At 33.5% G+C, this 26,799-nt stretch overlaps 1 protein-coding gene across 24 annotated transcripts in view; it reads right to left on the reverse strand.

Moving 5' to 3' along the window:
- The window catches only part of TRDN (triadin), a 517,197-nt gene that overhangs the window by 405,386 nt on the left and 85,012 nt on the right, over positions 1 to 26,799 (reverse strand). For all 24 annotated transcript variants that reach the window (XM_051997667.1, XM_051997655.1, XM_051997656.1 and 21 more), the window contains exons 3-4: positions 15,335 to 15,502; positions 14,350 to 14,379 (exon numbers count right to left, since the gene is read on the reverse strand). In XM_051997667.1, coding sequence (XP_051853627.1) covers positions 14,350 to 14,379; positions 15,335 to 15,502 — 198 coding nt within the window. The remainder of the gene's footprint in view (positions 1 to 14,349; positions 14,380 to 15,334; positions 15,503 to 26,799) is intronic.

Genomic DNA, 26,799 nt, shown 5'->3' on the forward strand with positions numbered 1-26,799 from the left:
TTATGATGTCTGTTTCCCAAAGAAATTATCACAAAGGGAAAAAGGACCCATATGCACAAACATGTTTATAGCAGCTCTTTTTGTGGTGGTAAAGAATTAGAAATTGAGGGGATGTCCCTCAATTGGGGAATGGCTGAACAAATTATGAATACAACAGAATGTTATTATTCTGAAAGAAATGATGAACAGGCAGATTTCAGAAAAAAATATGGAAAAACTTGTATGAACAAGGGAAGTGAACAGAACCAGAAGAACATTGTACACAGTTAACAGCAACATTGTGCACTGATTAGCTACTCTTCAGTAATGTAATGATTTAAGACAACTCCAAAGTAATGGTGATGGAAATTTCTGAATCTCTCCAGAGAAAGAATTATGGAGTCTGAATACAGATAGAAACATACTATTTGCATTTTTGGGGCTTTTTTTTCTCATGTGTCCCTTTGTTCTGAGTCTTTTTTTCATAATATTACCAATATGGAAATATGTGTACTATTGTACATGTATAACCTATATGCTATCTTAGGGAAGGGGAAGGGAAGGAGAAAGGGTTGGAATTCAAAATCTTACAAATGTTGAAAACTATTTTACAAGTAATTGGGAAAACACTATTCAGATAAAAATGTCTATTAGTAAAAACCAAATACATCTGGTTTTCATATACATATATATATATATACACACAAATATTTCATATAATATAGTATCTGTATCACAAATTATAGTAGGGATACTTTTTAATATTTTAATTTAACTAGAAGATTTTGAGTAAAGCATCTTTCAAATGCATTATTTAAAATTTAAGAATCTGCATTCTTGTTCTAAAAAAGGTCCTTTTTTTCTCCCAGAAATGCTGTCTTATTGTAGCAAGATGTCAAAAGTTCAAGGTCCTGGTATAGAACAAATTCAAAGTTATCCTTTAAAGATACATTATAGTCTAGGAAATGTAATCTTGGGGAAAGTGTGCTGGATTTGGACTACTGATTCTATCCTAAGTACCTCATCTTAGTCTTAGTACCTCATCTACATTAATATGTCCATTTTTATTGTGTATATGTCTATATGCATATATACAAATATATATGTGTAGAAATATGTATGTATATATATATATGCACTGTGTATTTATATCTTGCATGCACTGCTCAAATATAAGGTCCTTTAGAGAAGGGCTAGTTTTAATTTTCATTTTTGTATTAAGACATCTCATGTGTAACAGGAACTAAACAAATATTTATTGACTGAATAGTATTACTGAAATCCAATACCTGGTTCTGCCACTTATTAGATATATAACCTGAAGCCAGTTGTTTAATCTTTCTAAATCTCAAGTTTTTCATCTGTAAAACAATTTGGTTGGCCAGATAGCCTCAAATATGTTGTTCACCTCTAAATCTTTGATTCTGTGATAACTGAACGTACTGAGGGGCAAAGAGGGTAAGGGACTTCCCCAGTTTCAATACAACTTGTCAATTGTAGAGTCAGTTTCAAAACTGTAAATTCTAATATCAAGCTCTTAGTCTGTCCTCTGTTTCTTCTCAACATGGTGAGAGGGAATTACGAATTGAATTTTTATAGGTGTTATTAACAATCTTAAAAGTTAAATATTCTCAATTCTTTGTAATACTTATATTCATTAACAAAGATTGAAAGCAACTGTTTTAAAAATAGTGAACTCAGACAAATAAATGATTCTTAAGAACACATCTCTGCATGGAACTCTCTTCTGAGTCATGCTTTCATATTACATATCTTATCCTTTGTGACGAATAGTTTTAATTTTCTAATAATCACAGTCCATCTTATTTCTGAGTTGACAAAGAGCTTGTAATTTTATAGAAGACTTCCGTGGCCAGTTTAAAGCAGGTGATTTATCTCTATCAGTGACAAATAGTTAATAAATCCCAAATATTATGAATTCATGTGTAGAAAAAATGACAGAATCAAGAAGCTGAAAGAACAATTTTCATCACCAAGGCAACCATCCTGATTCTTTGAGGTGACGGCACAGTTTATTAAATTATTATTAGAGTATGGAAAATTTTTAAAATTCCTTTAGATTTTCTCTGGTCACAAGTATTAGGATATTTCCCTATAATTTTCTCACATTTCCATATTTCAATGTTTCCTTGTTTTATATGTTTTATATGTTTACCCTATCTCTGCTCTACCAAATGAACCTGTGCTGGCTATAGGTAGGTAGGTAGGTAGGAGGGCCAAACCCTGAGGGTTGCTCCATTTAGAGGCCCGAGAAAAGTTATAAGTTGCCATAATAGTTTTGACTAAGTAGAGTCATGGGATAGTACAGAGAAACAAGGAATGTGCTCATAGCATAAAAGGGGTAACAAAGACAATCATTGTGAACCTTCCAATGGTAACTCTGAGGATACAGGTTTTATTACCATTTTTTCCCATTATAACATATGTGGTATTCTCTTCTTTTTTATAATATAGATGGTTCTCTGGGAGCAGGTTTCTTGGGGAGGTTCTCTGGAGGCAGTTTCGCTTCAAATCAATAATCACCTCAAATACAGTCAACTGATAAAATCCAAAAGTTTATTTTCTCCTTCCAAGTCTTTACTCTTCCCTGGGGCCCGGTTAGCTTTCTTAGAGGCCTCTCTCCCCCCTTGGTCCCAAGAGCTCTTGCAGCTTGTCTTTTAGCTCTCCCAGCTTCTGCCTCTAGCTCAACTCTGACTCGTGGCTTCTCAATCTCCAACTGATGCCCCCCTCTCAATCTTTTCAACTCAACTCTCCTGACTGAGCTCAGCTGTTTTTATGCTCTTTTAGAGATGTAAACTGAAAGATTGACTCCTCCTCTGAGAGTGGGATTATGGGAGGCATGAATTTGGATATCTCATATTGAACCCTGAAATCTTCCAAATGTGTGAACTAATGTGTGAGCTAATGTGTGAACTCTCAAAAGTGTTAACTTAAGCATTGTTTCTATCAATATTAGTGACTTAACACTTTGTAAGGATTTGCTGTAATGTGTGAACCAATAAGCATTGTATCAATTCCATTGAGTTAACACTAGGATTCTGACAACATATATTTTCTTTATTTATATTTCAAACAGTTTATTCTAGTATTCAAACCTTATGCCATTTATGGTGGTATGGATTCTAGAAAGCTATTCCCCCCCCAAAAAAAAAAAAAGTTCTGTCCAAACACACTGAATTGTAAGGGCTTCAGTCACTGGTCATAACAGACAAACAAATAAAAACAAACAAACAAACAAACAAAGAGAAACAAAAGACTTGAGTTTAAATCTTGCCTCTGTCACTTCCTATCCATTTTTCACTTATAAAATACAAGATTGTCTTATGTGGCCTCTAATATTTCATATAGATACATAGCTAGAGATAAATGCATACATATGTCATATAATTTATGTCATATATGTATATATACATATCTGTACCTATCATCTGTCTATCATTTGACTCCTTTGTATCATCTGAAAAACATTCTAACTTAGGTCAGAGAAATGTATCATTAAAAGATTGGTTACAAGATGAAGATTTTTTTTTTTCTTATACCTCCATAGCTTATAAAGACTGTCTAGGAAAGTTGGAAGCATCATGATCTATGATAGAAAGCAGTACACGTTCTGATGATCCAACCATATACCATGAAGTATATCAGACATTTAAAGTTCATGATGGTACAAATTATTTAGCTGGCAAAGAGGATGGGAAACACAAAAATTTCACCACACAATTCTACCTTTATCATATGGTGATACAGCATTCTAAATGGGTCATCTCCTCAAGTCCTGAATATTTATGAAACTTAATTATTCCATCTCTTCCTCATTCACCCTTACTATATGTACAGAGTTCTAAGTGACACAAGTTGTTGTACCACAGTTCCCTTTTACTGTTCTGCCTCAGTTTCCTTGGTTGCAACCTCCCTTTTCTGCTCATTAGAACTGAGATAAACTGAGAGCTGACATTCCAAAAGATGACTCCAGATGTCCTATCTCAGATACCTAATTGGCATTGTCTATATCTGTAAGTTCCAGACTTCCTGGCTGTAGTTGGACATATCCTAAATCCTCACAATTTGTAAGAATTTATGGTCCTTCCTGTCACACCTGTCATAACTGAATTAATGGTCCTTATCTGGAGATTCCTGCTCACCAGAGTTTGGACTCTACTCCCCTTTGTGTACCTGAGCTTGGAGTTACCTGGATATATTTCATTGAGAACTCACATTCACTGGTGGACGCTTTGGACATCAACCCTAGGGGCAACATGTCCCCAGCACAATTTCTCCCTCTCAGAAATCCAAATAAAATCTTAAAAACTCTTTAATCTCTATCTTGCCTCAATTTCTCTGGCATTACAAAATAAATCAAAGGGGGAAAAATATGCATTGAGAGACCTGATTTGAATCTATTGGGGGTTTTTCAACTTGAGGAACTTCAAAGTCTTTTACAAATTCTACAGAAGGAGAATTTAATTTGTTTTGGCCTGAGTGGTAAAGAATATCTTCTGTCATTGAACTATTTTCATTAGGAGCAAAACAACCAAAAGACAGCATACAGATACAAAAATGAAAACATCAACACCAAAACAAAAAGAAAAACAAAGAAACTGGTCCCATGAAATCTTGGTACTTTTCTTTACTAACATATACCTTTTGAAAGGGCAACAGGGTAGTAGGGAGAGCAAATAGTAATGCTGAAACGAAAGACATTTTAAGCTACTAATGTCATATTTACAGGGGTCTGGAATCAGTGAAAACTTTTCCTTAATCACTCAATCAACAAATGTGCATTAAGAACCAGAAACTGTCTAACCATTGGTTACATTAAGAGATCAAGTAGCACATTTTTAATAATAGTTTTTATTTTCAAAATATTCGCAAAGATGGTTTTCAATATTCACCCTTGCAAAACCTTGTGTTCCAAATTTTTCTCCCTTCCTTCTCCCCATTCTCCTCCCCTAGACAGAAAGTAATCTAATATATGTTAAACATGGCAATTCTTCTATACATATTTTCATATTTATCATACTGCACAAGAAAAATCAGATAAAAAAGAGGAAAAAATCAGAAAGGAAAAAAAGCAAGCAAACAACAATAAAAAGGTAAAGATACTATGTTGTTATCCATATTCAGTCCCCACAGTTCTCCTTTAGAATATAGATGGTTCTCTCTCCATCACAAGCCTATTGGAATTGGCCTGAATCACCTCATTGTTGAAAAGAGTTATGTCTATCCCAATTGATCATTGCATAATCTTCTTGTTCCTGTGTACAATGTTCTCTTGGTTCTACTCCACTTAGCATCGGTCATATAAGTCTCTCTAGGTCTTTCTGAAATCATCCTGCTGATCGTTTCATATAGAACAATAATATTCCATAACATTCATATACCATAACTTATTCAGCCATTCCCCAACTGAAGGGCATCTACTCAGTTTCCAATTCTTTGCCACTACAAAAAGAGTTACTCATTTTTTGAGGCAATTGGGTTTAAGTGATTTACTTAGAATCACATAGCTAGTAAGTGTATGCTGCTAGATGTAAGCTCAGTTCCTTTTGATTCCAGGACTCCCTGCTCTATCCACTGGACTACCTTGCTGACTCAAGTAGCTTTCATTTTATTGTTGTATAAATATTCTCAATAAATATTCTGCCTACTATGTGCCAAGCACTGTGTTAAATGCTGGAAATGAAAAAAGGCAAATAGCCCTTTCTCTCAAATATTAAAAGTCTAATGAGAAAGACATGTAAATAAATAACCATAAATGACATCTATAGAAACAAAGATGGAAATTAAACTATAGAGGAAAGGGATAAGTGCCAGAGAGGATCAGGAAGTTCTGGCGCATCACAAGGAGGAATTTGAGCAAAGTCTGGAAGGAAATCAGAGATTCTAAGCAAACTCAGAAAATCTAGGTTTATGAAGACTATCAAGTTTTAGATTATGTAAAATCTGTGTGTGTGTGTGTGTGTGTGTGTGTGTGTGTGTGTGTGTGTGTGTAGGTGATTAACTTTCTTCCTTTGTAATCTCAAACCACGATGCTGAAAATAAACTATATAAAATATAATTTTAACTTTTGGAAAAAATTGCTCTCTTCCAAAACCTTAATTCTAAAAGGATATACAGTCTCTCTTAAATAGTAAATGACTGTCTCTTTATAATACTGCTTATTTAGTGTGTAGCAGAATAAACTAAAAAAAGGAGAAAAATGTTTCTATTACATTGTTCTTAGGAGCATTCAGAAGAAAATTAAAAAGATATATGGCTACTAAATGAATGGAGCTCCCTGTAAATGTTTAACTAACCCTGAAAACCCAGCTTCACTATATCTATTAATCTAGAAATATGAAAGCTACAAAATATTAACATTTGTAAGATATCATTATCTTATTTATGGAAAGCTTAGACAAAAATGCTGAGCTGTTGTAGCATGTGCAGGTAGATATTGTTAAAGTTTGTTTTACCAGTCCTTTTTCTTGGCTGTTGCACTACATCTTTGAATGTTTATGTATTACCAAAAGAATAATAAATGATTAGGCAGTTTATATTTAGCTAATATTTATATTTATATGTATATATACATTATATATATATAAATGTGCATATTAAATGTATGTATAATATAAATATATATATATAATATAATGAGTGTATATATATATATATATAAATGTTGTATGTATACACATAGAAATATAGATAGAAGATAATGATGATAATGATAGATAGATAGATCCTTTCATTTTGCAGATGAGGGAACTGAAGCTCATAGAGATTAAATAATTTGCCCCAAACTACCAAGACAGGCAATTCAGTGGTGATATTTAAAACTAGGATTTTAAAGTTCCAAGTCCAATACTTTTTCCACCACAGCAAACTACTTCAACTTCTGCCTCTGGTTTTAGGGTTGCTTAATAAAGAATTACCATCACTATATCACAATGATCCTAATTAGATAGTAAAGTTCTTGAGAGCAGAGTCTGTGCTATATCTTATTTTTTGTCCCCTACCACCTTATGTTTTATTCACAAGATAGGCATTTAATAAATGTTTAATGAATTTAAATGAACTGAAACATGACTATTATCCTCTATTATCAATAAGTTGTCATTAGCATTTGTTTTCTTTTCTTGGCTACTAAATGAATATATATTTTTATCATCAAATATTGGGAACTCACCATATTAAATATTATTTATTATTGTTATGGTTATATCCCTTAATATGCAAGTATGGAGAGGATGTGTTAAATGGAGGACCCTTGATCAGGTGATTCCCCTAACTCCACCTGATGAAATTAGTAGATATAAGAGGAAGGTAAAACAGACAACATACAATAAGGCTATGAAATTTTGCTCCATTTACTCTTTGAGTGATTGCATTTACAATTTGAAAAAAAGGCATGATACTGTTTAGCAGCTCAGAACTGGTTGCAGATTGTAAACCTGAAATACTGGGAGAGTCATTCACACCTTTTAAAAGATTTAATCCAAAGGAAGTATTAAAAAAAATTCACACTTTATTCCTATTGGCAATGTGAAGAATTTCCTCAACAAACTTGATGGAATTTTATAGTGGCAAGGTACTGCCTAAACAATAAAGCCATAACCTTAATAGAGTTAAAAAGCATGAGCAAGGTCTGGAAGATCAATCATTTGGGACAGTCAAAGAGAAGCCCAGCTAGGGCCAAAGAACCCAGTCTCCAAAGGGAATATTATTTGCCTTTCTCCTTGAACAGAATATAATGGAGATGGGGGGATTCCCTCTTTCCTGCCCCCCACCTTCAATGTTATCTTTCAATATAATAATTTACACAATCAGAAAAACGGTGCCCAATAGAAAACTGGCCCAATGAGTCCCATTTCTGGTTGTAGTTTAGCTGTGGAGAGCAACAAGTCAAAAGAGCCCAGTTAAATAACTTTCTCAGATGGGAGTAAATAGCACGAGGCCTCCACAAAAAGAAACAGTGCTTCAAAACTTTGGCTACACGGGTTCTCTTTGGGTGTCTTTCTACTATTGTATTCTATGTCAGTGTCTATTCTTCCCACTGATCTTACATAAGAGAGTGTGCCACAGGTTTGTTACATATGTTTGTAGCTACTATTTCTATCATGCCATTTTAACAAATGCCTAGATTTTAAGCAAATTTTAGCTACTGATTGATTATTAAAGATTAATATATTAATGAGGAATCATAAATTCTAATTTTAGGAGTGTAGATCCACAGAGTTCCTTGAACTTGGGGTAGATATACCTTGGGGAAGTCAGTTTGTTGAGTTTGAACTGGATAGAACTATTAAACTACTAAGTACTAACTAGAAATTGCTAAAATGTGACTATCTAGATATAGTATGAGTAATCATTGGTAAAGACCCATGAGAGAAAAAAAGTGCTATTTTATTATATTTTGCTTTTAGACTGTAATTATATAAACTGGTATGCTTTCTTTACAAATTTGAAAAATATCTTTGAGATAACTTTCATATGCCTAAATGCTTAAATCTTATTTCATTAACCTATCAATTACCATTATAAAAGCTGATATGATGCCTAACAATACATCCAGAGTTAAAAGAGACCTCTAATTTAAAGAAATGGCTCTAAACATTTTTTATTGTTTGGAGGGCCATAGAATAAAGTTTACCAGGTGGCCAGGAAATATGAGTTATAAATCTAAGTGTTTAATAATTCTTTTGAATACTCTCATATTTTTGAATTTTTTATGAATTAAATATTTTTTCTACTCTACCTTCATTTTCATAATGACAATTGAGTTTAAATTGCCATCTGTAGTTGTTTATATGTTTCTTAGATCTACTGGGGATGTTTTGATGTCCTATGTGTTACAAGGAATTAATAGAGAATCTTTTCCCTGAAAAATAGGTTGAAAAGATTCATAACAGTCCTAAAGGTCTGTTTTGAATCATTTATATTCTGCAGAACAGATAATTCAGGGTGTGAGCCATATAAGTTTTCATGACTTTAAAAGCTGTTAACACAAGCAAGTAAAAAAGGGGCAAAATTTTAACATCTTTTTCCTCTGTTTCCTGGCTCTTCCTGTAATTTCATCATGGAGTTTGAACAGAAGCATTTGGTTTAGGGTCACACCTTCCCCTTCTACATACGTGTTGTTTGTCATTTTCCCAAGAAGATCAATGACATCATGGTGTGATGCTTCATCTCATGTATGAATTGGATTTAAGTGAAGCAAAGTTGTACAAAGTTGAAAGTCTCATTTCCAGTGAGAAGAGAGAAGCCAGAACAATTGTTCATGGCTGGGATTTAATGTATTATCTCAGCATTTTTGATTGAGTTCTAAATTCTTCACAGCACTTGCTTTAGCCATCTTCATGGCTATTGGAACAAATTGTTTTCATCTGCTAATTCTGCCAGGGGAAGTTTTCCTACACTTGTATAGACATCCTCCTAACTCAGCAACAGATTTGAAGGCTGTCAATTATTATTATTATTATTATTTTGCTGAAACAATTGGGGTTAAGTGACTTGCCCAGATTTGAACTCAGGTCCTCCTGACTTTAGGGCTGGTGCTCTATCCACTGCACCACCTTGTTGCCCTGCAAGCTGTCAATTATCTTAAATTTGGTGTAGTCATTTGCCAAGATGGTTTACTTAGGTGTGACCATTGCTCATAATACATCTTTGGAGTCAAAGGTGGGAATTGAGTGCCAGACAGGCATCAAAGATATATAAACATCCTAGAAAAGAACATGGCAACCTTCATACCAGAAGTTCTAGTCCTCCTTGAACACTGAGTATATTTCAATTGCTACATACATAAATGTAGATGTATATATCAATATAACAGGTAGCTATGTCTGGTAATAGTGGATAAAGTACTGGACTCAAGAGTCAGGAAGACCTGATTTCAAATTAAGACGCAGACACTCTCTGTGTGATTATAATCTAGTTACTTAACTTCTGTCTGAATCAGCTTCCTTATCTGTATTACTAGGACAACAATAGCATCTCCCTAAAATAAGATAATATTTATAAAGTTCATTGCAAATCTTAAAGTACTATATGAATGCTAATTATTATTATAAATTTTATTGTAATTACATTTTTATTGATTTTTTTTCAAATCCAATCTTCAAGGTGACATCAAAGGTTCTTTCACTGTTTGGAGGTATTACTTCCCCCAATCAGAATTTGTGCAAGGAAAATCTTTAAATGTAGCTTGTATTTAGGTTTTTAGAGTATTAACGTCCTTCACAGTTATTCAAGGTAATAAATGTTTTAGGAGAACAGTTTATTTAACCTCACATAAAATACCAAAGGCAAAAATGATTCATAGGAGCTCATAATTCAGATTCAGGAAACATAGTAGTTCATAAACTTCCTAAAAAGAGCATTTGAGATTGGGCTTGTCAGCTGGATAATCTCACGTTGAGGAGAAATTCACCTGTCCCACATAGCTACACAAAGCTATGACTTTCAAACTTCATCTGTGAGGCAATTAGAAAAATTTGGAACTAAACAAGATGTCTCCCTTCTCTAAATAGAAGGTTATATTTGGGGATTACATGTTCCAAAAATCAATAAACCCCTTTCGCTACACAGCAAGCTTGTTTTTGGGCAATTCTCCATGAACACTCCTGTTGATTTTTTGGAACTATAAAGTTAAAAAGTATTCTTCCTGGGGAAAAAAAAAAGAAGGGAAGTATTGAACAATAGAATCATGGAATGAGTCTCAAGGTTCCCTAATAATAGACCCTTGGAGAGACAAAAGCATTGTTTATATACTTATTCTTCTCTCTTTTCCTACCCCTAGTCTTTTCCCCTCTCTCCCACTTCATAACAGGAGTAGTAAAAGATCTAAGATGTTGACATAGGAGCTTGGGGGCATTTATATTACAAAATTTCAAATTCTCTAAGCTTTCACTTATTTAACTGTTGGTTCTGTGTAAAACACCTAAATTTTAAAAATTAAATTATCATGAAGTGAATACCATCCTTAAATATTTATTTAATTTTTTCCTCAAAATAATTGTGATCCAACAATTAAATCTTGGTGACATTAACAGTTAATTTAACTTTGAATACTAAGGGTGAAATTCTTGAAAAGTCAAATGAAAAATTTGGCAATGATTATGTCTATAAATGGGTTTGACAATTTTGACTGATGGTCATGAAAAGCAGTAGGAGGAAAAGCAGCCAAAAAATCATTGACTTGTTTTTCCTGATGATTACTCAAGTAAGGCAAACATGATTTTTAATATAAAAAGCATTCTTGTTGGACACTACAGCAAAATTAATTCCTAAGGCATATCCCAAAAGAAGTTCATTGGGCCAGAGAAAATAAAATATTAAGCACTGCAAGCAAATGGGTACAAAACTAAAAGTTACAAATGATCAGCAAATAAATATTTCATAAGTGCATACTATAGGCAAAATATTGTTCTGTGCACTTTGAAAGATAAAAGAAAATCATTGTTCTCAAAGAGATCACAGTTTAATTGGGGATCAAGCAAACAACTATATGCAAACAAATTATATCCATGATAAGTTGAAATAATCAACAGAAGGAAGTCGTTAGAATTTTGACTGGGCCATGAAGGAAGTCAGAGTAGTTTAGGCTAAGATGCGGAAGCAGAGAATTTTAACCATGGAAAACATCAGTAAAAATATCCAGAATATGGAAATGGAATGTCTTGTTCTAAAAACAGCAGATTGTATTTGTCACTAATATGCAGAATACACGGGTTGCAGGAAATTAGAAGTAATATATGGCATAAGAAAACTAGAAAGATAAGAAAGGAGGGTCAGGTTATGAAGGGCTTTGAGCAAGAGGATTTTATATTTAATCCTAAAGGTCATAAGACATCAATGTAATTTATTGGGGAAGAAGGTTATATGGTCAGACTTGCACTTTAGGAAGATCACTTTTCCAGATATGTGGAGGATAGACTGGTGTGGAAGAGACTTTTGGCAGGAAGTCCATTCAGAAGGCTTTTGCAGTATTGTTCAGGAACAAGATGATGAAGGCTGGCCCATTACAGTAGTGGCAGAGGAAAGAAAGGGATATGTTGAAAGAATGGTGATATCCTTAACCAGTAACACAGAAGTTAAATGAGTGGAGGATTTTGGGGAAACAATCAGTACAGATTTGGACTTGTTGAGAGTTTAAGATTTTCTTGGGGCATCCAGTTGGAGATATCTAACTAGCAGCTATAAATGAAGACTGAAGATCAATAAAGAGATTAGGGCTGGATAAACAGATTTGAGAATCATTAACACAGAAGATGATAATCTGTTATCATTTGTATCCATGGGAACTGATGAAATTATCAAGTGAACTAATAATAAGGGAGAAGAGAAGAGTTCTCAGGACAAAGTTCTGTGGGACATATACATTAGCAAGTGGGATGTGGATAAAGATTGATCAAAAATAAACTGGAAAATTATGAGTAGTTTATGGTGAGAAGAGTAACAGTCTAGGAAACAAGAGATTTGAGTTCTAGACCCAAATTACAAAATATTTTTTGTTATTCAGTCATTTCAGTCACATCTCACTCTTTGTTACATCATTTGAGGTTGTTTTGGCAAAAAAATTTAAGTAATTTGCTATTTTCTTCTTTTATTGGAGAAATTATATTTAACTCTTAGCACGTCATTTAACTTTGGCAAGTAACATAGCTCTAGAGCTGAAATGGTTTTCAGAAATGGTTTTAATCCCTTCATTTTAAAGAAAAGGTAGCTGAGTAGGTTAAGTAGGCCTTGACCATTACACTATCACAAAAATAATAAACATCAGAGGTGAGATTTTATTCATGGTTTTCTGACTCTAGAGTCAGTAATATTTTCAGTGTGTCAGACTACCTCTCTAGGTCTCATTTTCTTCAGCATAATATATCAAAGTAAATATATATATGTAGATTTTTTTGAGGGACAGTGGTCTAAATCTGATTTCATAAGTTTAGAGGAAATTCCAACATGGTTTCATCAAAATGTTAGTTACCTGTGACATAAAGAGATAATGTGATTTGCCCACAGGCAACAACTATATCAGACATGAAATTTCAATCCAGGAGACTCTCTTCTCCAAATTCAATTCCCATCAATCCCCAGCATTTATAGAGTACTTTAATATTTCAATATGCTTTCCTCATAACAAACTTGTGGGTTAAGTAATGAAAATAGTTTGATTTGTTGTTATTGTTTAATAGTGCGTTAAATTTTACAATGCACTGTCCTGCCTTGAACTCACACTCTGAACTAGATAGTGCAAACATTCTTATCGTCATTTTAACATAAGGAAAGGACAACTCAGAGAGGGTTTTTTTTATTCTTTTTTTTTTTTTTTTTACTTTCTCAAAAGACACAAGGTTGGTGGTTAGAATCTATTTTCATTATACTACAGTATTTTCATCGCCACATTATATATAATTGAGGCTCAGAACAGAGACTGTGATCATATAATAAGAAATTACTATAATGAAAATTTGAATTCAGATCTCATGACCCTAATTGTTTTTTCAGCATATCATATTACCTCCCTAGGTCTAAATGCCTTCAATGATCACATTAATGGTCTGTGATGCATGAGTCTCTCTCTAAAACTTCTTATGTTCTATATAGTTCAAAATAGTATCTTTATCATCTTTTGACTACACAAACTTTTAAACATATTATATTAGCAGAATAATTTCCCTATGAATTTAGATATTCATTTTTTTCAACACATATTTAAAGTTTAAAAAGTTCTTAGTATTGAGAAGTTTAGTGCAAATTTTGTTAGAATAGGCTCCTAACAGAGAACTCTGGTCTGAATAGCTTTATGATTTTTCCAAAGTAAGAGAGTGCAATCCTAAAACCAGCAAGCTATCTTAGAAATGAGGATAATTAGGCATAAGTGAAAACAGATGAGTAGGGGGAAATCCTACCTGAATAAATATATCAGCATTGAAATTGAGAACAAATAAACATCCCCCATACTTATACTGGTCAAGCAGTAATAATGATTCCTATTTATATGAGGCTTTAAGCTCTGTTTTGTTTTTCTCATAACACCCTGTAACATAGCACATTTCCCCCCAACTTTGCAATTGCAGTAAATGAGACTTTGAAGCTTAAGTCATTTGCCCAAGGCCACATTGTTTGGCCTCAGAGTCTGTCTAGTAAACTCCAAGCAAATCCACCTTTTCATTACTCTATTCTAGATTTTCTGTGTTTAAAAGACAGCATTTCTCCCTTCTCATTTACAAATTTTAATCTAAACATTAAGCATAGACAGTGTCAGAAGTCACAGAAAAATATATCCAAATGCTTTTGAGAATGAACATTAACACTACCCTCTCCCCCCAAAAAGAAATTTGTACAAAAATAAAAACTACTCACCACTTTTTTTCAATGGAGGCTCTTCTTCTCCTAATCCAAGACAGAGAGACTAAATTAGAAAATATTCAGCACTACAACACTGTCTCTTTATTTTCTTTTTCTTTCATGTACATATTAAATTCCCTTGCTAATTTTGACAAGCAAGTTCAGACTATTTGATTTTACACATAACTTCCTTCACCTCTGTCTCCCAAATTCAAATCTTTTGAACACTTGATAATCCTGGTTTATACATATTCATTTTATGCAATTTTACTTCTGTGTATTTAACAAAATTATAGCAGGGAATCATTTCAGACAGTACCAGGTTCACATCATGCTAATAGCTACTGAGTCATCATTTTTAAAAGTGAGTTGCAAAAACTGGTTTTTTTTTTGTTTTTCTTTCTTTTTTCTCAAAATACACTACTTTTTTTTTTCAATATTTGCAGTTTTCTATTATAGTGATAGATATAATGGAAAAGCTAGGTGTTTCACAATTATGTCAAATTGAAAGGAATTACATTTTGCATTCCCACCAACCATCTAATTCAGTTATCTTAGTTGAGATTTTGACACATTTCCTTCTACTGTTCTGAAAATAAAAATACTGTCTCCTGGTTCCCTAAATGTTATGTGTATATTTCATTTCACTGCTACCTTTTTGGTCCTTCTGATCTCAAGATTAGAGATAAAACTTTGGACTAGCTCTTATCTAAAGCATCTGGAAATGCATTTCTATCATGGGTTTAGAGTATCAAGTGATCTAGCCCTCTTCTCTGACATTTGAGCTGTAAGGGCAAATTGAATACAATTTAAAAGCCAAAGAGAGACTCATTTACTGAGCAGAGCAGCCAGTTGATGTGCTATTAACACTAGACTAGAGATTCATTTCAATATTTCCTGGCTTGACCTCAGTACCACATGCAGTTAAATCTCAATTACCCATGATATTACATGAAGAATTATAGTAGAAACAGTTAACCACATCCCTTGTTCCTATTACCTTCATCGATGTCAATTCCATCATCTTCATCTTCGTCATCATCATCACCATCAAAAGATATGATATCAGATAGCAATGAAAAAAATCCATAGATCCAATCTGTAGTTTCTTCTACAGTATCATGTACGAATTTTAGGGGGTCAGAGCCAATTTTGGAAATAGAGCTTGCTAAAAATAAATTAAGACAAAAGAAGAATTACATGATTTATTTTTGAACAAATTTTCTCTACTAAGGAAGTAGAAAAATAAAGACTAGACTTTTGGTATTTTAACAATCTTTCTTCTGTTCTTTCTACTGTACTACAGCTTTATATGATTCTATATCATCAGCAAGTATTTATTACCTACTATATTCACAATATTGTACTTGCCAGTACATTGTATGGTGAATAGAAGACCCAATCTCAGATACATTCTAATTTCATGATGATAAGTCACTTAACCTCTCTGTGCTTCAGCTGTCTCATTTGTAAAATGAAGATAAGTAGATGCTATCATCCACCTCATTTTTTTTGTTGTAGAGAAAAATGAGACAATGTGAGTAAATTGCATTGCAAATGTTGAAGTGTTAAATAAATTTAAGCTGTTAGTGAAAGAGGATATATATAAAACATGTTTGACACATTCAATAAGCTTACACTCTAGCCTAGAAAATTTCATATGTGAAACAATTAGAAGACAATAAATGAATCAAGTATCCCAGAGTATGCAATAAGTTATAAGTAGTATTATAGATTGAGAAGACAAGACAGAGCTTAGAATTATAGAAAGTCATATATGAAAGGTAAGACTTTTTTTTCCAAACAATATGAATGGTAATCTTAGCTACATACACTTAATATCTTTATCACTCTATTAGAAGAAGTCTGAGAACCTAATGGGTTTCATCTTTACTAGGAATAATGTTTGGGTTTAGAGTCACATTTTGTGGTGCCTTCTCTAATCTGCTCATGCAATCAGTAAAGCCTGTGAAATTCATCAAAGTACTTGTCAAATAAAAGAGTTGAGACATTTATGAGATGAAGGAAATCAATAATAAATATACACACAAGTGAAGTGAATGACATCTTAATGTTATCCCATCTTCCACTATATTTGCTTGCGTTATCTTTAACTTGCTCTAAAGAAATTTAGTACAATAGCCCACTACTAGATTCTAAAGGTCAAATAATATGTTTATACTTCAGTTTTGTCATGTATTATAATTTGTAACCACACCATCAAATTAGAGCTTAGAGGCCAGATTGGTAGAGTCATGATTACCAACAAAATGATAATATATGAAATTGATTGAAAATTGTCAGCTGAGAATGAGGGGAAAATGTTTAGTCTCTATTGATTTTGTAATACACACATTTAGCTTAAGCAAGAGGAGACAAATGGGGGTGGAGGAAGGAATTGGGGTAGATCTACCTGGAAAGGTGGGTTTGGAATAGGGGAATTGTTGGAATCCTTACTAACTGCTAAGTAATTAGAGTTGATCTAATCTTACAAGAAGATGTTTTGGGCAGAACCTGAAACAAGGTACTAAGTAGAACTACCCATAATCCCTCTCTCTGGAAGGAGCATAAATAGGCCAATGGGCCAGTCGGAGAGTTCTTGGGAGAGGAAGACGCTACAAGTCGAGATTTCAGCGGAATGACATGAAGAGTTGGAGCTGGCTGGAGGCTGAAGAAAGCAGAGGCAGAGGCTGAAGGACCAGACCTTTGGATCTGGTGACATTCGGAGAGAGCTCTTGGAACCAAGCAGAGAGATAGGCCTCTAAGCTAACCGGGATATATTGGGATAATAAAAGATCTGAACTTTCATCACCTGGCTGCGTTTTGAGAAGAAAAAAATCACAACATTTTGGCGCCCAACGTGGGGCAAACAGACCCCCTCAGTGGATTTCAGTGGAAAAGCTCCGATCCTGATTCAAGTGGAAAAGCCTCTGATCCTGATCCAGTGGAAAAGACTCATCAACCCAGAAATTAGGGTGAGTGCAAAAAAGAAATTTTGTTAGAAGAGTTAAAGTAGAATTTCAGCTAAGATGGGACAGATATTTAGAAAACAGCCTGTTTCTGTTCAAGGAAAATGTTTAGAGAGCATTGTCAAAGTTATGGAAAGCCAAGGTTTAATTATAAGTTTACAGCAAATCACTGAACTTTTACAAATTGTAAAGGATATATGTCCTTGTTTCTCTCTTGATAAGGAATTAGATCTAAATGAATGGAAATTGGTTGGAGAGGATCTTTGTCAATTCTATGATAAAAATGGGCCTAACTCAATAATTAATACATATAATGTAATACAATTGGCTATAAGAAGTTATTTAAGTGATAGAATGATGAAAAGGAAAGTACAGGAGGAAGAATTGCCAACTTTACTAGGTGAAAAGGAGGACGAATCAGATGAGAATGGAGTTAATTACAATTCTGAGTATGATACTTCACAGCAGGAGGAATTAGGTGATTCCACATCTCATGACCCTCCCCCCGCGATTAACCCTTCATGGGTGGAACAAGGGGGAGGGAGAGAGACAGAAACACAGTCAGCTTCTCCTGTAAAGCAGAATTTGACAAGATTAGAAAAAGCATTAATTAAAGCAAAAAATGAAGGAGAAGATATATCTGATTTTATAAATGCATATCCTGTGATTGAAGAGCTCAACTCCTCAGGTCAAAAAGGGAGAAGATACACTCCTTTTAATTTGGAAAAAATTAAAGATTTGAAAAAGGGTTGCACTCTTTATGGGGCTACATCATCTTATGTGAAGATGTTACTGGATAATTTGTCTTATGAAATCCTAACCCCGAATGACTGGAAATCCATAACAAAAACTTGTCTAGAACCGGGACAAAATTTATTGTGGCTTTCAGAGTTTCATGAATTATGTAGGATTCAAGCCCAACGCAATAGGCAAACAGGAGCTATTGTACAAGTTGCTTTTGACCAACTAACTGGAGAAGGTCAGTATGCAGAGAGTTCAGAACAGATTTATTATCCCATAACAGTGTATGAGCAAATTTCTAAGGCTGCAATAAAAGCTTGGAATTCTCTCCCTGGACAGAAAGATGGAAATAATGCTTTCACAAAAATAGAGCAAGGTCCCAATGAACCTTTTGCAGATTTTGTGGGACATTTACAAACAGCTGTAATAAGAACCATTGGAGACAATGCAGCAACAAAAATAATGACTAAACATTTGGCTAAGGAAAATGCCAATGAGGTTTGCAAAAGAATTATATGGGGGCTAGACAAAGATGCTCCTTTAGAAGAAATCATAAGACGCTGTGCCACAGTGGGCACAAATGCTTATTATGCCCAGACTATGATGAACATGGAAAGACAAGGTCCTTTTTGGCAGAGAAATTCTAGAGAAACTCGTCGATGTTTTCACTGCGGAAAAGTTGGACATTTGAGAGCTTATTGTAGATATGGAGATAGAGTGAGAAGACAGGGTGAGAGAAAACCCAAAACCCCATGTCCAAAATGTAACCGAGGCTTTCACTGGGCCTCTAAATGTATATTGACCCAGAGGAAGGAGAGGCAAGGCCCAGCTCCAAAGTATCAATCAAAGGACAGGTGGGGCATGATAGCAGCTGAGGTTACACCCAGAGAGACTTTAGAAATTCAGGATTCTGATGTCATCAACCAACAGAAAAGCAATCAGGATTACAGTTGGGGAGAATACAGGCCTTTTAAGACAACAAGACAATATCCAATGCAAACAACTCCAATGTAATTACCAGATGATGAGAAGAAATCCCAAATTTGGTAAATAGAAGGGAATTAGGTTAATTGCTTGGGGAAAAGGATCTGCTTATATTTCCACAGGTGGAAAAGGCTAACAATGAGACTGTCAAAAGAACTTTAAAATCTTCAGCTTTCAGTTCCTGAAAAACCAGCAAGAATCACTGGATTCCCTGAGATGAAAAATTGTTGATGAGACTTTTTGCAGTACTTCAGAGCTTACAGGAATTATTAGATTCCTGGCGCATGAACTAATGGACAATGGATTCCTTATGGACTATTTCTAGGACTTATGGACATTTGTAAATTTTCAGGTCGATTTATGTTGTTACATTACTACTAGCCTGTGTTATATTACTATGTGCTTATGTATTTTAAGTAATTGCAAGAATCATTGGATTTCTTGAGATGAAAGATTGTTGATGAGACTTTTTGCAGTAGTTAAATTTTCATGTTGATTCATGTTATTTGTTACATTACTACTAGCCTGTGTTATATTGCTATGTACTTATGTAAATTATGTATAATGCCTCCCATATTGATGGATTTATGTATACCATGTATATCTGTTACAAAGTTCTGGCCCATATTGATGGATTTATGTGTACCCCCTCAGAAACCCCCTATGTTTTAAAACAAAAGAAAGGGGGAGATGTTGGAATCCTTACTAACTGCTAAGTAATTAGAGTTGATCTAATCTTACAAGAAGATGTTTTGGGCAGAACCTGAAACAAGGTACTAAGTAGAACTACCCATAATCCCTCTCTCTGGAAGGAGCATAAATAGGCCAATGGGCCAGTCGGAGAGTTCTTGGGAGAGGAAGACGCTACAAGTCGAGATTTCAGCGGAATGACATGAAGAGTTGGAGCTGGCTGGAGGCTGAAGAAAGCAGAGGCAGAGGCTGAAGGACCAGACCTTTGGATTTGGTGACATTCGGAGAGAGCTCTTGGAACCAAGCAGAGAGATAGGCCTCTAAGCTAACCGGGATATATTGGGATAATAAAAGATCTGAACTTTCATCACCTGGCTGCGTTTTGAGAAGAAAAAGATCACAACAGGGAATAAGTTTTATGGGAATAAAAAGAAATTGAGTAAAGTGGTGCCTCTACGTGACATTACCACTAAGAGTTAAAGGGACAAGAAAGAGAACAGCTATTTGTCAATGAATAATTATATTGGGAAAAGTAGACTTTAAGGCCTTAAGTAGGAAGCTGACAATGAAATAGCCCAGGTTAACCAAACTAAAAGTTTAGAAAAGACACTGTTGCTTCAGAGCAGACTTGCATTGTTATTGTTGAGGGATGGGTAGAAATTTTGGAAACCTATGAAGGGTAACTTTAGTCAACCAATTTTTTGGAATAATTTAAGAGTAGGAAGGAGAAAGTGGGGGAGAGACATAGGGGAAGTATAACAGGAACTTCCTACATAGTTTGCCTGACAAAAGGCACATTTTTATTTGAGAATAAGTTATATCTGAATTTGGGTTACATCTAAAAATGCTTTAGGTCTAGCAAATTCTTACTCAGACTGCAAGGATACACTAAATGGAATGTTTATGCTGAGAATAATTTTTTTCCATTCCTTCAATTCCTACCTAAATTTTAACTGAAGAGTTTAACAGTAAAATTCAATTAAATAGAAATTAGTTTAATTACCTATATTTCTAGCTACAGCATTTTTTCTTGGCAGGCATGAATCTTTCCAGGCACTAAAAACAGATTTATAAAACCATGTTGATTCATATAATTTAAGTGCCTGTTTTAGAAATAAACAGAAGAAAATTTTAAAATAAATATATAGACTAAAATAAAGTGAGAGAAAGATAGGACTCTTAGCCAGGGATGGACTATACTTAACAAGGATAAATAAAACATGTTTACTTGGAGATGGGTGAATCTGCTTAAGAAAGCTTAAAAATGAAGAAAAAGGGAAGAGAAATTTCTCCACATTCATCAATAAAGTCAAATTCTTCTGGGAATGGTAGGACACAAGAACACAAGCATCAATAGAGAAGATGAATAATTATTAAGAGACAATATCTAAAAAGAGAAGCAGTAATAAGATCCACGACTTAAGTTCTCTATATACAAAGAAGATGAGTTTGGATAATAAACAAGGTGAACTACAAACCTTGACATAAGAAAACATGTTTGACTTTAGGAATACCTTTTCTTTCAATTTCTAGATAATTACTAGAACAAACTATAGAAGCAAATTTAAAGGTTTTAGAAAGGGAAATGATGATTACAAAAAACATTATCAGTTTTTTCTACTAGACATCCTAGACAAACCTCATTTTCTATTTTTAACAAGATCATTATATTGGTAAATGAGAGCAAAAGAGAGAGGCCTAGTATACCTAAATTTAAACAAAGTATTTGATACCATCATGGAAAAAGTGGAAAGACTTTAACTGGATAATAGTATAGTTAAGTAGATTCAGAACAGCACAAATGACAGAAATCAATATGTTGTTGATAATTCAGCAAGTAAACTTCAAAAAAGTATCTCTGTTGAAGTCTCTCAATGACCTGTCTTTGGTCATGATTTTTCTTCATATTTTTGTTAATAAGTTGGATGAATGTTATCTAATTGTACTTGATGTATAATTGAGAATAATTAACAATTAATATTATCAGGAATCAAAATTATCTTATTAGACTAAAATAATAGGACAAAGCTATTAAGATAGAATCTAAATTTGAACAAATGTATAAATAAACACTTGATAAATATTTAGAATAATATAAATTTCAGTTTCTTTAGTGGGATGTCATAATATCACATGGAAAAGAAATTAAACTTATTCTGTTTGGTCTCATAGATAGGATTATGAGCCATAGAAAGAAGTTGCAGAGAATCAGATTTGACTTAGCAGCAGGAAAAACTCCTGAAAGGACAGAATAAACCACCTCAAAAGATGGAGAACCATACCCAAGAGGTTCTCAAGGTAAGGTTAAATGATCACTTGTCATGACTGACATGCATTGAATTCCTATTCATATATAAAATATATTTGATAAACTTCTAAAGTATATTTCAGCTCTAAGATTCTATGATCCTTTGGTCTACAAAATATTATAAACTTAATCCTATGCAGTTTAATTAACTTCTTTGATTTTTTTTTAGATTACATATAGTATTATTAACTATTCCTAACATCACTTTTTAAAATTGCTTTTATATTATAATTGAGGGCAAAATTTAAATACTGATATAAGTAGGAATAATACTATCATACAATTGACAAAAACACTTGTTTGAAGTCACATTTCCTTATGTTCAATTTACCATGTTCTCCCCTTTTGACTTCCCATCATTCTACACAATACACAAATTAATCATTTAAGTAGTCTTGAATTGTGTATGTAAAAATAAACTCATTCCTGGTAGAAGAAAAGATCAGGATATCCAATGAATCAGGGAAGAGGGCTGTAAAGGAAGACAAACTTCTAGATTGTAAAGTATATTGCAAAGTGATAATTATCAGAATTATCTAAAACTGACTAAGAAATGGAGTGGTGGACCAGTGGAAGAAATTGGAAAAAAGTAGTTACACAATATGTAGTAAATATATCCATACATTTAAATGACCATAGTATCTAATGTTTGATAAACTCAAAGATCCAAGCTCATGGGAAAATAATTCAACATCTGACAAAAATTGCTAGGAAAACTAGAAGGCAGTTTGGCATAAACTAGGCATAAAGTAACATTTCACACAATATACCAAAAAAAGGTCAAAGTGGACAAATGATTTTGGCATAAAGGGTGATACCACAATCAAATTAGGGGAACCTGGAAAAATGCACCTGTCAGATCCCTGCATAAGGGAAGAGTTTAATACCAAAGAAAAGATAGAAAGGACCATGTGGACTAACACAGCCAAAATTAGAACAAAACCAGGAAATTGGGGAAAATATTTCAAAAAATTTCTCTGATGAAAACCTCATTTCTCAAAAACATAGAGCACTGAGCCAAATTTAAAGAAATAAGAGCCATTCCTCAGATGATAAATAATCAAAAGATGTGAACAGGCAGTTTTAAGAAGAAGAAAGCAAAGCTGGAAACAGTCATATAAAAATGTTCTAAATTACTATCATTTATAAAAATAAATAATAAAATAACTCTGTGGTACTATATCTTCAGATATGATAGGGGAAAAAAAAAAGAACAAATGCTGAAGGGTATGTAGGAAATTAGAACACTAACACTCTAATGGTTAAATTGAGAACCATTCCAACCATTCTGAAGAACAATTTGGAAACATGCCCAGAGGTACACAATATTGTGCAATATTAATACGCTAACCATTGACTAGGAAATGACTGAATAAATTATAGTATAAGGCTGTGATGGAATACTACTGTGTGTAATAAGAAATAATGAGCTTAATGGTTTCAGAAAAAAACAGGGAAAACTTATATCACCTTATTTAAAGTGGAGTAAGCAGAGGCAACAAAACACTATATACAGCAACAGCAATATTGTAAGGATGATCAACTGTGACAGACTTAGCTACTTGAGATAATGATTAATTAAAATTAAGATAATGATCCAAGACAATTCCAAAGGATTCATGATGAAAAATGCTGTCTATTGCTGGGGAGAGAACTGATGAATTCTGAATGCATAATGAAGCATACTTTAAAAATAGTTTTCCTTGCTTTATTTTTTCTATTTTTTTTATAACATGGCTAATATGAAAATATGTTTTTCATGACTTCACATATATAAGCAGTATCAAATTTCTTGCCTTTCCAAGGAGGGAGAGAAGAAAGGAGAGAATTTGGAAATTAAATTTTAAAAATTTTTTAATTACATGTAATTTAAAAATAATTAAATTATAATATTAAGAATAAAATAATAAATAAATATGTAAATTATTATAAAATGTTAGATATTATTATTAAAAGATTATATCCAAGAAAAAGTTCAAATTTAACCTAATACAAGCTTATATATCATATGGTCCTAATCTATGTTTACCCTATCATTCAAGCTCATATCAGCATATCTGGTTGCAATGTACCTTTCAAACTTCAAGGCTATATTTCTCCAGCACATTCCTTTTATTCTAGTCAGTTGGTCAACTCATTGTCCCTCAGTGTGTGTGTAGGGGGGGAGGGCAGGGGGAGAAAGGAGAAAAGAGAGAGGGGACTTTAATTTCTTTTATTTGTCCTTAGACTTTCTCAAAATATTCTATCCCAATTATCTCTGTGTTCCATATTCACCAGTGCCTATTTATCTGGCAACCTTGTATTCAGAAAGGCCTGATTTCAAGTTCCACTTCTCTATATTTTATTATGTGAGCCTGGGTAGACCATTTAAATTCCCAGGATTCTAAATAATCATAAAACTATAAATTACAGAGTAGATGCTGACCTGAATTGCTTGAGGAAGTTCCTAATACCATTTAAATAAGAGATGCAAAATCTATTGCTACTTTTGTCCCCATCTTATATCTCTCAATAGATTTTAAGATAGTGAAAAGGGGTGCAACCTTTATATTCTAAGTCCCTAGACCAATATCTTTGTATAGTATGTATTCTTTTTTTTTTTTTTTTTTTTGGTCTGCTGCATTGATTTGAATTAATGTTTAGAATACTGCTTTGTATAGAATAAATTTTCATTAAATATTTGACAATAAAAGAAAAAAAAATAAAAGAGTGACATTCATCATTTTATCTCTCACAGTACCTAGCACATTACTATATACAGAGTATATTAACTAAATGTTTGCTAAGTGAATGAATGTGGTCACACAAAATATTTCCATAGCACAAACAAGAAGAATTACCCTATATACCTTAAAATACCCAAATTTTAGTCATAAAAATGGAAATAATGACCCATAATCCCAGGGACTAAAATCATGAGGGAGACATAAAGGCAGTAAAGTTGATTTTTGTCTGCCTCTGTTTTAATCCCTTTTACTCTGGATTTCATGGGAATATTTGTTTGCAAAGGAACTTTGAAATAATCTGCCTTTGGCAGATGTGTGTCATATCTTAGTCTAGTGAGATGGGAAACAGTAGGTAAGTATGGGGAATTGGGACTCTGGAAGAAGTATAGGAGGGACAGATGCAAATTTTCAAGCCAAATAGGATTTGTACTGATCTAATGTTTTGAAAACTGTCCATGCAGATATCATCTTTGTTTAACTGGTATTGTTTCACCACTTCTCTATGTGAATTCCCTCTCTTTCCTTCTTAACCAGGCTTACATCTTTAACTCTTGCTTCTCTTTCATTAAATCTCTCTCTTAAGATTCTCCTTTATTATATTTTTTCAGTTTAGTTGACTCTAGATAATACCATGTGTATTTCTTCTTTCCTATCTTTCCTCCCTGTTATTAGTTATTTCAGGATCTTATTACTTATGACTTCTTTATATATTTTATATACTATTGTAGACACCAAACCTCTGATAAACTCCAATCCATCATGCACTGGAGTGTTTTTCTTTATAAACAGGTCTGATTCTGTCTGTCTTGTATGATAATACAAACAAACAGACAGATAAATAAATAAATAACCTTTTATAATTCCTCGTGGATATTTATATAAATTCCGAATTTATTTGTTTAATATTCAAGGGAAGCTAGGTGGTTCACTGGATAGCATGTCAGCCCTGGAGTCAGGCAGACTCATCTTTTTGAGTTCAAATCTGGACTTAGGCACTTCCTAACTGTAATTTTGGGCAAGTCACTTAATCCTGTTTGTTTCAATTACTCAGCTGTGAAATTAACTACATCAGGAAATGGTAAACTACTCCAGTATCTTTGCCAAGAAAACCCCCCAAAGGGGGCCACAAAGAGTTAAATGTGACTGAAAAAAAAATTCAAGAACAAACACAATTTACTTTCAATCTGTTTTTCCATCTTAATTCATCATTTGATTCTGTGCCTTTGAAGAGGCTATCCCTTATGCCTAGAAAGCACATCCTCATTGATAATGATGGTGGTGGCAGTGATGATAATAATAGTTATGTATTATTTCAAAATTTATGTAAATGATTTACATATATTTATCTTGTTTAATATTCACAACACCCATATGAGGTAGCTGCTATTATTATCCTCACTTTGAATTGAATATGTGAATAAAGTATTTATTAAGTGCTAGGGATACAAATTTTAAAAAGTAAGATAGTCTTTGCTTTCAAGGAGCTCACACTTCAAAGGAAAAGACACAAACAAAAGGTTTCAATTGTGAGTCAGATGTCAAAATTCCAAAGTCCTTGGAGATACAGTCCAAAGTAATGATAATACTTCAACATCATTTCCACTGATAAAAATCACATCAATTTCTGAAGTTGAACAATTTGATAGTGCTTCAATTTATAGATGAAGAAAATTAAGCTGAGATGCATTAATTACCTCACTGTAGTTAGCAAAAAAAAAATTTATTTATTAAGTTTTTAATTTTTTTTGAAAAAATAGAAACTTTATTATTTTATTTCATGAGAGGTTTGTGGGTTCAGTAGTCCTGCTGTCTCTCCCTCCCACACCTGAGACCCCTCAGACAGTTCTAAGGTGGAACTCCAGATTCCCTCCTTCCTTAATGATCTCCCCCTTCAAAAACACCTAGTATCCAGAGGTGGGGGAGTTGGGCTCCTGAAGAAAGGAAGAGATCTACCCAGAGTTAATGGGCACCTTTCCAGTTCCACCTCCTCTCAGGTCTAATTGGCCTGATGGCCTAACCCAGAGTCACCCTCCTCCCTTCAGGAATA

The sequence above is a fragment of the Antechinus flavipes genome, chromosome 4, assembly GCF_016432865.1.
Source record: "Antechinus flavipes isolate AdamAnt ecotype Samford, QLD, Australia chromosome 4, AdamAnt_v2, whole genome shotgun sequence".
NCBI lineage: Eukaryota > Metazoa > Chordata > Mammalia > Dasyuromorphia > Dasyuridae > Antechinus > Antechinus flavipes.